Here is a 12,869-nt window from a genome sequence, read left to right as displayed (position 1 = left end):
GACGGGAAAGGAATGGAGGGTTATGGTCTGAGCGCAGATATATGGGACTAGGGGAGAATACGTGTTCGGCACGGACTAGAAGGGTCGAGATGGCCTGTTTCCGTGCTGTAATTGTTATATGGTTATGTGGTTATACAAAACATACCTCAGAGGGTTGTGATGATGTGATCCTGGAGTGGAATAAGTTGATGAACAGTAAACTGTTACAAGTGACCTGCTACTTGACTGTTATAGAGAGCATAGGAAGCCAACAGATGGAACGACATTTCATACAACCATGTTCCTTATTTCAGTAGGAAAAATAGACAGCTTGAATCATTTTTCATGCTATTAAACTTCAATGTTCAAAGGGATTTTGTTGCCCTTACCGAGGAATCACAGAAAGTGAACATGGTACGAATTAAGGCTTTATTCCAAGGGGGTCTGTGCATAAAAAAGAAGGGTTTGTTGCCATTACGCAGAGCTCTGATGAGATTACAGCTGCTGCACTGTGTGAAAAGTTGCACTCTAAGGCCTGTCCCACGGGCGATTTTTCAGTGGACTGCCGGCACTGACAAGTTCGCGGCACTCGCTGAAAAACCGGGAACTGGAACGGCGACTGTCAGAGTGGAACACACACACACACACACACACACACACACACACACACACACACACACACACACACACACACACACACACACACACACACACACACACACACACACACACACACACACACACACACACACACACACACACACACACACACACACACACACACACACACACACACACAAACACATCGCAAAGGCGGGGGCCAGGGAAAGCGGGGGAGCCCTGTCTGAAATTCACACGGTGCAAAGCCAAGGTGATACGGACACACACTGCGATGAACAGGATGGTTAAGACGGCTAGCACAGTGTACGGTATGTCCTTTAAAAGAGGGGGGGTGGGGAGAAGGGAGAGAGAAGGGAGGAGAGGAGTGGAGACACTTTTAAGAAGCCAGACAACTTTTTAATAAGCCAGAGTTACACAGCTGTGAAGTTTAGCAGGCATTTAACATTTCCGGTTGGTTATCCTCGGTTCTGAAAGTAAGTGCTTACATTTTTTTTCCCCAATGAGCCAATGAAAATGCCCCGTCAGCAAAGGCGATTAACTAAAACTACCTATGACTACCCATAACTACATGGCGACCCCACTACAACTGCACCCAAGACTACACGATTATCAATTTTCTCCATGGCGACCAATTTTTGGTTAGAGAAAATGTTTCAACATGTTGAAAAATTTGCGGTGACCATTCTGAGACCCCGACTAGATCCCAGAATGCGGGAACTCCTCGCAACCATGAAGGAAACTCACCAGAGACCACCAGCAAACATGTGGTGACCATGTGGCAATTATAAGGCGAGCGCAGAGTCTCCTGCACTCGCCTAAAAAGTTGCCTAAGTGGGACAGGCCCTTAAACCTATCCAAGGGTGCACTTGCCTTGAGTTAATGCATCAGTATATTGGTCTCTGGAATGGAGATATAATGCTACAGGAGGATCAAAAGAAAATTGCACCCAAAGCAAATCTCATTGCAACATTTTAAAATCTGGAGAGATGTGGCTATGGTTGGCAAGATGTTACACCTTGATCTTATTGAGTGTGGGGCTGCCTTGAGGTACAGGTCCACCACCCATTTTCCAGCACCTCGGTCCAGATTAAAGTGGGGGGAGGGGGTGCTGGAATATCAGTTGCTGGAAAATTGGTGGTGGACCTGTACTGTGCTTTTGAACTAATTTCTTTTGTTCTTATATCAAAATCATTGTCCCATCGTTTGGACAGGTCATGATCACAGTAAAGGGTCAGAGTGGATTATCCCATCCTGTATTGTTTGTCCATTATCATCCTTATGTGCTCCTGAAATCTGCAAACATTGAATGCTTTAATCTGAACTGTGTGAATTTAGAAAATTATTCTGTGATATTGTAGATGTATAGAATATTTTATAATCAGTTGTAACAGATGGCTTATTTTTTTGTGGGTTATTTGTAACTACTTAGGCAATAATTCTAGAACTCCGTGGACGGACAAAGTATCCATTTACTAAAGTTGAACTGTTGGATTGTGGAATCGATACCTGGTCAATTGAAAGGCTTGGGAAATCTCTCAATGTCAGTGTGCTGACTTGCATTGTTCTGGATTATAATGAGTAAGTGTTGTTAGTAATTACTAAATCTGTTCTGAAGATTAAAAACTTGTAATATTTTGTAGATTTCATTCATGCTGTTAATGTTCTTACGTACTCATTGGACATGCTCATGACAGGGTGGTTGGCCCTTCAGATGTAACCATCACCTTCAGTACTTTTCTGAAGTGGACTGCAGCAATACGTGTGGAAGGCCCAAACCATGTGTGATACAACTTCTGAAAAGATTGTTTGTATTAGGGAAAGGCCTTGCCTCTTCCAACAAGTCACCATCATTGTCAGCAACAAGATAATGCCATTCTTTTGTTCAGCTCGTAAAGACCCATCCCTACAAGGACCTAGTTGAAGCATGTGAAATACAAAGTAAAGGTGTTTTGGTTGTGTCTAGAATTGAGCAGATGCCAATCTAGAGGGTCTAAGAAAGTCACCTTTTGTCTGAAGTAGGGTTCAGACCCGAAACGTCACCCATCCTTTTTCTCCAGAGATGCTGCCTGGCCCGCTGAGTTCCTCCAGATCTTTGTGTCTATCTTGAGGAATAGAGTGATATGAATGTTAAAACCTCAGATGGGGTGAACCTGCACAGGCCAGCTGAAATGTACGATGCAGGACACAAAGTGGAAGGGCTTGGTCTCAATCTTCTTTCCACCATTTTTGATTAACATATCTTAATATTCCTTTCTCCCTCATGGTTATCTAATTTCCCCTTTGTAGACTTCAATGCAACCATTTCAACTGCCCCCCTCTGACATTTCTCTCCACATTCTAACTGTACCAGGTAAAGCCATTTCTTCTGAATTCACCAGTAGATTTATTAGTGATCATCTTTAAGTTTCTAATTCCTCAGCCTGGTCTCACCCAAAATAGCCCGCCCAGAACTGAAGAAATAATTTAAATGTTGATTTGTAATTTGAGATCTCAGATCAATGTTCAGGTCAAATGTTAATTTAAGAAATAGTTAGGTGCGCTCAAAGCAGGATAGCCGGTCTCAAGTTCTACAAACTGAGAGTAGATGTAACAAAATAATGATGTGTACGATATGTACTCATTGGAAAACCTATTTTAATATGATGTTGAATCCCATTGTAAATGGTAGCCTTGATTTCTGCTTATTTTTAAGTAACATCTTGATGCTAAACAAAATCAAACTTTTGCAGCAAAAATCCCCATTTTAATAATCTCATTAATGCTCATTATTTTTCAGATTTGACGATGGAGGCCTCAAAGGATTGTGCCATGGACTAATGGGAAATGGTCAGCTGTTAACACTAAGCTTATGTTACTGTAACCTGGGACCGCCAAGTGGATCTTACTTGGGAGACCTGGTTGCCAAAACTGCCATTAAGTAATCCAATTTGAGAGTTGTATGTGTTAGTTAGCTGTACCTATTTTAATGTATGATCTACTAATTGTTGAACATTGAGTCACGAATCAGGAGTATTTAATTGTCATGTGCCGAAAACAGAACAATGAAATCCTTACTTGTTGCAGCATAACATGTCTGTAAACACAGTAATCATAGATAACACAATGAACAAAAGAAGGTTCGTTTTTTTAGAAAAAGGTACTTGGGACTAGAAAAAATGTCATTTGTCGACAATGACACCCTTGTGGGAAAGATAAGTAGAGCATCTAATTGTAGACCTGGCCTTGTATTAACATCACATACATTCAGTTAACCAGCCAGCTAACCAACAGATTCCATGAAAGTTAAGTGGTGCTAAATTTCCATCTTGATGCAAAATGAGAAAGCAAGGAACATATTTTTCTGGTGGACTATTAACCAAAACAGTCATAAGGATGAAATCTGTACTTTTACCAGTTTTAGAATGGAGAATAGTTGGACTGTTACAATAACAACCCAGCACCCCGAGACTCAGGAAATGGAAGCATTTTCTCTGGATGTGTGGTAATAATGATAATGATGCTTCCGATAGAGACTGGACTAGTCTCTATCACTCTTCAACTTAACTCCAAGTTGTTCAAGTTTGCTTTTCTACTTCTGTTTTGCTGTCAGGTTGCAGAATTATATTTGGCAATGGTTGCAGGTGCTTTCCTTAGAGATGTTGGTGTCAATGAAAGGCCAGCGCATACTCCCTTCCCAAATTGCCTTTGATCCAACTAAACTATTGGACCATTTCAGAGGCCTGTTAAAAATATTTTGTTTGGAGTCACATGTAGCCCGAAAGAGCTAATAGATCCTGATGGGTATTAGAGAAGGAAAAAGAATTATTGATACCTGTAATTAGATAATCCCACGGTCACAGCTACTGAAAGTTCAGTAACTTAATTTGATAAATATAAGATCCGAACTCACTCGCCCGGTCCTCTGCATTGCTGGCCTATTAACATGACTACAATAGAAAGGGAATTCGCCCTGTCTGTGGGCACCCTGAGGGAGTTCCGGGACCGCTGGGCTCCGCAGGGTGTTGAATGTATCCTCAATAAGGATTGTATCATAATTGTATAATAGTTTATTATGGATATATGTTTGTATTGTATTTATGGTGGTGGGTTCTGGCTTGTTTTATTGTAGTGTAAATATTATTTTTTAATAATTGAATAAATTTTTTGATTAAAAAAAAAACAAAAAAAAACATGACTACAATAATACCAGAACCAGCTGGGTGTTGGATCAGCAGTTGATTTAGATTGCAGCATAAATGAATTCATACGGTAATAAAACCTAATTCGTTCCAGGTTTCATATACATCGACCAAAATCATATGCTAAACATGCAGGGAGCTGTTTTATTGAATTGTTAACAATATACACAGAGTAACAAGATATTGTAAAATTACTGACTCAGGATGAGTGAGGTGATTGATTTAATTCCATTCTTTTATACTATTGTTCTTGTTACAGAGATTTGCTGCTGGATGGCAACAATTTGCAGTGTGAGGGAGCTGGTGAACTTATCAAGTTTATAGGCAATTATGCCGAACACATGGTTAAGAGGAAATCTGGGCCACCTTCCGATATTGAAGGGAAAGCGTCAAAACCCTTTTTGGAAGGTGCGGTTGGATGTTTCATTAATCCATTGTGCACTGTATTATAAATTTGACATGGGTCGCATCCCGTAATAATAAGGGACAATTTGGGGAAAGGGATAATTAATGATTAAAATAATAAACTGGGCTAAAGAACAAATGTTGACTTGTCACACAGAGAAGCCGGCGGTGGTGTGCATCTTCCTCCTAACCTCACCTCATACCCCCCACTAATAGTTAGCCCAAAGTGATTTGGAACACATTCGCACTTGATTTGCACAGATTCTGCTTGTGGCATTAAAAGAAAAATGTACATGCTGTCAACAGGCAGTCAAATTTAAATCCCCTGCACATGGTTTTAAAAAACAAATCAAAGGAAAATGCTACTGAGATTTTCTTTTAAAGTTACAAAGAAACGGGAGGAAGTTTGTGTGGATAGATCATTTACACCTTAATCTGTCTGCAAGGACTTCAGTGTCAAATCACTGAAGCCCAGCACAGCAAATGACTCTTTTAATTCATCATCTTCCAGCAAACATCAAAGTGGGTTTTTATATTCCAAATGCCTTTGCATCAACAGCAAGGCTCAGTGGCTTTGTAACTCAGCTGTGCAGCATTCATTTTATTGGTGCCAAATGGTTGAAAAATGTCCACGGGAGCCCCGAGTATCGACGAGTGGCCATTACCGTAAATCTCTGAGTTTGAATCAGGGCAAACACACGAGAGCTCTTGGCATGAACTCGCACCATGGGACAGGGCTATAACTCAGCGCGACGGGCAGCATCTCAAGAGAAGGAATGGGTGACTTTTGGGGTCGAGACCCTTCTTCAGACTGATATCAGGGAGAGGGAGATACATCGATAAGGAAGTGTAAGGTGTGAAAACAGAACAAAGAGAATGGAGGACAAGGAGTATGAAGAAAAATCATTGTTAGCTGGGAGAAGGTAACAAGAAAGCAAACAGAGATAAAATGTAGTCGGAGGCGGTGACTGAGCAGAGAACTGGGAAGGGGGAGGGATGGAGAGAGAGAGGGAAAGCAAGGAATTGAAGTTAGAGAAGTCAATGTTCATACCGCTGGGTTATAAGCTGCCCAGTACTAGTGTTACTGCGCAGTACTCGTTTTACTGTGTGCAATATTACAGTACTCAGATTTACCCGTCATGTTTTAATCCTGAATCTGTATCAAAATACACAATCCAAAGCAAAATTAAATATTTTTCTTTTTGTTTGAGTATATTTTCTTCAAAGCTTACTTTTAGAGATTTAGGAGTACCATTCCTGAATTACATCGTGAGGTGTAGAAAAGGTGTTGATTATGATTTCAGTTAAATGTAAATCCTATGCTTTGTACTCCCAAGTGTCTTGTTATTGATTAAAACATACCAGAAATTAAATAGGAAAATGGAATTCTGCTTGCTGGATTCAAGTACTATGTATAAAAACAACTAGGATTAAAGTTGATTACAGTCATCAGCAAGATAGATTTGCTGATGTCTGGAGAAAGGGCGGCACAGTGGAGCAGTGGCAGAGTTACTGCCTTCCACACCAGAGACCTGGGTTCGATCCAGGTGCTGTCTGTGTGGCGTTTGTACATTCTCCCTGTGACCTGTGTGGGTTTTCTCCAGGATATCCTGTTTCCTCCCACACTACAAAAATATACAGGTATGTAGGTTAATTGGCTTGGTAGAATTGAAATTGTCCGTAGTGTGTAGGATAGCATTAGCGTGTGGGGATCGCTGGTTGGTGCGGACCCGGTGGGCCGAAGGGCCTGCTTCTGCGTTGTATCTCAAAACTATTCTAAAAATAGTTAGGGGAATGGATGTAAGAACCCCACGAAATGGTGTTAATAGAAACGCAAGAGGGCAGAAATCTGTCAAGTAGAGAATAATGTGGGAAAATGTAAAATTGTCCATTTGGCAAGAATTATTTTTTTAAAAGCACAATATCTAAATGCTGGGAGTTGGCCCTGAGATGCAGTAGGATTAATGCAATATTCACAAAAGACTTATTTGCAAGTACCCAAATATTTTGATAATCTGACAGAACGTTATGATTTATTTATTTATGGACAAATACAAATGTAGGGAGTTTATGATTCAATTGCTCTAATGTTAGTGGGGTTACATCTGGAGCACCATGTACAATTTTAATTTCCTTATTTGTTATTGCATTGGAAGCAGTTCAGAGAAGGATTACTAGACTGGTAACTGGAATGGGGACAAAGGAACTGCTGATGCTGGAATCTTGAGTAAAACACAAAATGGTAGAGTAACTCATTGGGTCAGCCAGCATCTGTGAAGGGAATGGACAGATGAAGGATCCCGATACGAAATGTTGCCTATCCATCCCCTCCGCAAATGTTGCCTTACCGGCTGAGTTACTCCAGCACTTGGTGATAACTGGTATGAGCGGGTTGTCTTATAAAGGAAGATTGGACTGGTGAGGCTTGTTTTCAATGGAGTTTAGATGAGTGAGAACTAACTGGATCCTAAAGGGGCTAGACAGGGTGGATGTAGAAAGGGTGTTTCCTGATGGAAGAATGTAGAACCTGTTGTCACTACTTAAAAATAAGAGGTTACCAATTGAGACAGAGGTGAGGTGAAATTATCTCTTGAGAGGGAGTTGCCCTTCAGAAATGAATCCAAAGAGCTGTGGAAGCAGAGTTTTTGAATATTTTTAAGGCAATGGCAGACAGATATTTGGTAAGCAAGAGGGTGAAAGGTTAGACAGGAATGCTGGGTATTGGTTATCATCAGATAACCTATTTCAAGTTGGCGTCGCGACTCACGTTGCATTGGCCCCTATAGCCTGTCTGTCTTTTTAAAACATTTTTGGTCTAGTTAAATGTAGTTGTCAATACAATACAATACAATATTTATTACATGTCATTTGAACCTCAGTGAGGCTCAAACGAAACTACGTTTCCACAGCCATACAAACAAAGACAATTTACTACAGACATACACACAATTCAATTTACAGAAACATCCATCACAGTGAACCCACTGTGATGGAAGGCAAAGCCTTTTCTCTCCCCTGCACCATTTCTCTCCCAATGTCGAAGCCCCAGGCGGGCGATGATAAGTCCCACGGCCATTTTAGGCCACGCGGGGCAATGTACGGCCCCGCTCCCGGTCTAAATGTCACAAAGTTGGAGCCCCCGGCGGGCGCTGGAATGTCCCGCGGCCATTAAGCCGCGCCGGGCGATGTACGTCCCCGCTCCGGGTCGTTCCAACCCCACGACACGGGCTAGAGAAGTCGCATTACGGGAGCTCCGGAAAGCGGTCTCTCACCCAGACCCGCGAGCTCCCGATATCCCAGTCCACCGGACCTGCGGCTGCAGCTGGAACCTCTGGGCTACGTGGTCGAGCCGCAGCAGCGAGTCACCACCACTCCCCACGCTCCGATACCGGCCAGCCCCACGATGGTAAGTCCGCAGCTCCGCAGGCTCCGTGACTGGAGCCTCCAGGTCGTTCAGGCTGGAGACCGCTCCACGGCGCTAGGCCCCAACGACAACGGAGACCGGACAGGGGTCTCCCGTACAGAGAAGAGGTTTTTAAAAAGTTTCCCCCTTCCCCTCCCCGCCCCCCACATATACACAGTTAAAAACACTATTAAAAAACACAAACAACTACATTTAACTAGACAATAAATTAAAAAAAGACAGACAGGCTGTCGGGGCCGCTGCAACACAGAGTCGCGCTGCCACGTTTCTCGCCCTGTCGTGTTTTTTTATACTGTTTTTGACTGTATATAAATGGGGGGGTGGGGGGAGGGGAGGGGGAAACTTTTAAAATCTCTTCCCTGCACGGGAGACCCGACCTTATCCCTGTCGGGTCTCCGTTATCACTGGGGCCTAGCACCATGGAGCAGCCTGCAACCGGAGTGACCTGGGGGCTCCAGTCGTGGAGCCTGCGGAGCTACGGACTACTCACCATTGTGGCGCTGGCCGGCCTCGGAGCGTGGGGAGCGGTGGTGGCTCGCTGCTGCGGCCCGACTCCGGAGCTCAGTGGCTCCGGTGGACTGTGATATCGGGAGCTCGCGGGTCCGAATGGGAGACAGCTTTTCGTAACTTCTCCAGCCCGTGTCGCGGGGTTGGAACGACCTGGAGCGGGACCGAACGTCACCTGGCGTGGCTTTAATGACCGCGGGACATTCCAATGCCCGCCGGGGGCTTCAACTTTGTGACTTTTAGACCTGGAGCAGGGCCGTACATCGCCCGGCGCGGCATTAATGGCCGTGGGACTTACCATCGCCGTGGGGCTTCAACATCGGGAGAAAAATGTTGCACAGGGGAGAGAAAATACTTTGCGGAGGAGGAGATTCACTGTGATGGATGTTTGTGTGAATTTAATTGTTTGTGTGTCTTGTAGGAATTGTTTTGGTTGTATGGCTGTAGAAACAGAGTTTTGTTTGAGCCTCACTGAGGTTCAAATGACATTAAATAAATATTGTGTGTTGTATTGTATTAGTATTATATTATAATACTTTTATTAAATGGTGGTGTAGGTTTGAGTGACTGAATGGTTTACACATTCCTCTTTTGTACTTTGTTACGTTCATATTAAGTATCGTAAATGTTTATATTGATGTTTGGTTTATTCTTTTTCAATTCTGCAAAACAATCCTGAATGTGCATGTTCATTACTTGGCTTTTATTTCTTTTTTACAAATTACCTGACAAATCTGATTTACAATCCATCTCGTCAACAGAGAACGCAGGACACAATATTCCTATTGATGGTGTGGAAAACATGAGCAGTAGCATTCCTGGATTCATGAAGAAAAAGAAAGGTAATCGTGGCATTATTTTCATTTACATTAAGTCGACAAATCAGATATGAAGTATAACCAAACATTAATAAGGATTCCTATCCATTTCCATCCATTCCACCTATCCCTATTCTCCAGGGATGCTACCTGACCTGCTGAGTGGGGATGCAACTCCAGCATTTTGTCCCTTTCATTAATAAAGATTATTCAGTGGTGAAAAAAAATATTTTTATTGTAGACCAGGAATAAGAAATAGCTCGTGTCATAAAATAATTATTTTTCAGCTAAGGAGTCTTGCTTGGCAAATTTTAGATGGGTTTGCAACATTAAAACTGATTTCTCACATGGAATTTCATTTGATTGGTGTTCCAGTGAACATATCACAGCACCATGGAGGCAAGCGACAGCTGTGCTGGTATCACCCAGCAAACTTAGCCACATTACTGATGACTAGGGACAATAGTGGTCATCCTGTGAATATATCTGGATCGCTTTGGCATGTGTAAACAAGCCTGAGAATTATTGTGACTAACAAAGGGATCTGCTCCAAAGGCCAAAGGAACCTCCCACAGGCCAGAGAAACCCAAGTCATAGCTTAGTCCGCCTGGGCCTATGGGATCTCCCAGTTGCAAAACACTTTAACTCCGCTTCCCATTCCCATAAAGACCTTTCTGTCCTGAGCCTCCTTCATTGTCAGAGTGAGGCCAAACGCAAATTAGAGGAGCAGCATCTCATATTTCGCATGGGCAGCTTACAACCTAATGGAATGAATATTAATTTCTTTAACTTCAAGTAACCGTTGCATCCCCACTCTCTCTGTCCCTCACCCAACCTAGTCATTGTACTAGTTTTACTGTCATCCTAGTGAGTTTCATTGTCTGCATCTTGTTTTCACCTAGCTAACAATGGACCATTTCCTTTATCATCATTACTTTTTTACATATATTTCATTCATTTGTCATATCTCTCTATATCACTACCTATCACCACCTATTATATCTCTCATTTCCCTTTCCCCTGACTCTTAGACTGAAGAAGTGTCTGGACCCGAAATGTAAAATATTCCTTTCGCCAGAGACCCTGTCTGACCTGCTGAGTTACTTCAGCTTTTTGTGTCTATCTTCGGTTTAAACCAGCATCTGCATATCCTTCCTACATATTAAATGAATGTCACCATGGAAGGTCACTGTCTGCATCCAAAGCTCATCTATTATCCTAGCTAAACGGGGATACGTTCAACTCTTGATCTTATTACATCAATACCCAGAGATCACCAACATCTGGGAGCAAATGTTTAAGACATTTCTTTGAAGGATTCTGTCGGATTTTAGCTGAAGGGTTATTTGGGATTAAATTGGGACATAAAATAGGAACGTATTATGCACTCATCCATCAGTTTCACTCTTGTTTCCAGTTATCATATTACAGAAATTATGCATTGCACTTCTACTTTCCCATTTCTGTGTACTTCAGAATAAATCCCATCTAAATAACCATATAACCATATAACCATATAACAATTACAGCACGGAAACAGGCCATCTCGGCCCTACAAGTCCGTGCTGAATAACTTTTTTCCCTTAGTCCCACCTGCCTGCACTCATACCATAACCCTCCATTCTCTTCTCATCCATATGCCTATCCAATTTATTTTAAAATGATACCAACGAACCTGCCACCACCACTTCCACTGGAAGCTCATTCCACACCGCTACCACTCTCTGAATAAAGAAGTTCCCCCTCATGTTACCCCTAAACTTTTGTCCCTTAATTCTGGTCATGTCCTCTTGTTTGAATCTTCCCTATTCTCAAAGGGAAAAGCTTGTCCACATCAACTTGGTCTATCCCTCTCATCATTTTAAAGACCTCTATCAAGTCCCCCCTTAATCTTCTGCGCTCCAGAGAATAAAGACCTAACTTATTCAATCTTTCTCTGTAACTTAGTTGTTGAAACCCAGGCAACATTCTAGTAAATCTCCTCTGTACTCTCTCTATTTTGTTGACATCCTTCCTATAATTGGGCGACCAAAATTGTACACCATACTCCAGATTTGGTCTCAAATGTGTTATGTAAAACCAACTAGACAAAAATACCCACTCTCCGTCCTCACCCTAATTAAATGACACAAGCATACAAACATAATTTCACAAAGGCTTCTAATCAATTGCATTAAAATATGCTGAGACTGCCATCAGTGCAAGAATAAACTGAAGATTACGTATCTGTTTCCAGATATTTGACTGATTATGAATGGTTGCAAGATGTTGCCCTAGGTTATCTCACCAATGTAATCCAATCTACTGTCCTGAAACTTGTAGGGGAATGTCTGTCAGAGACTTCTGGAGAATTGCTGCCATCTAACCTCATAAGTGCCTGCAATTTTGAGACTCTTGCTCAGACAAGGAAGCCCTGAACTTATTAAATGGGTTCTCTTTCCACAGATGCAGCCTGCTCTGCTGACTTTTACCAGCATTTTCTGTTTTTATTTCACTATGATGATGCTCATCCCCTTTCCCATTGTGATAAGTCAAGGAGCTTGGTTTCCAGCATGGACATACCTCAAAGAAATAGGAATATAGTTAGATACAGGCCAAATAAACCTTTCTAGTTGTGTGAGTTCCTTACTCCATCTTGGGACACTGCCTATGAGAACAGCAGTTCAATGTGGTTCACAGAACCTTCTAAAGCTTTGAACGTAACCTGATCTTCAAGATCTGAGGAAAGCATGGAGACAAATAACTCCAAAACACAGATGAACTAGAGGAAATAATAAATAAGAAGGAAGAGAAAATAAATCCCTTGTATATAGTTTGTGTTTACTTTTAATATAGTTTAATCTACATGGTTTTTGAAGGAAACTGTCCAGCAGACGTTGAGGGCTACCTTCAGCATCTTATGCGAGTTTGAACATTGCCATATCCACTTCTGTGCTT

At 42.1% G+C, this 12,869-nt stretch overlaps 1 protein-coding gene across 1 annotated transcript in view; it reads left to right on the top strand.

The window, feature by feature from the left end:
* The window catches only part of LOC129703292 (uncharacterized), a 75,581-nt gene that overhangs the window by 48,024 nt on the left and 14,688 nt on the right, over positions 1–12,869 (top strand). Inside the window, exons 4-7 of the mRNA XM_055645642.1 lie at positions 2,030–2,178; positions 3,377–3,517; positions 5,038–5,186; positions 9,876–9,956. Coding sequence (XP_055501617.1) covers positions 2,030–2,178; positions 3,377–3,517; positions 5,038–5,186; positions 9,876–9,956 — 520 coding nt within the window. The remainder of the gene's footprint in view (positions 1–2,029; positions 2,179–3,376; positions 3,518–5,037; positions 5,187–9,875; positions 9,957–12,869) is intronic.

This window comes from Leucoraja erinacea, chromosome 14 (assembly GCF_028641065.1).
Source record: "Leucoraja erinacea ecotype New England chromosome 14, Leri_hhj_1, whole genome shotgun sequence".
Classification (NCBI taxonomy): Eukaryota; Metazoa; Chordata; class Chondrichthyes; order Rajiformes; family Rajidae; genus Leucoraja; species Leucoraja erinaceus.
The sequence above is the reverse complement of the archived record's forward strand: the minus strand, read 5'-3'. Positions and strand labels throughout refer to the sequence as shown.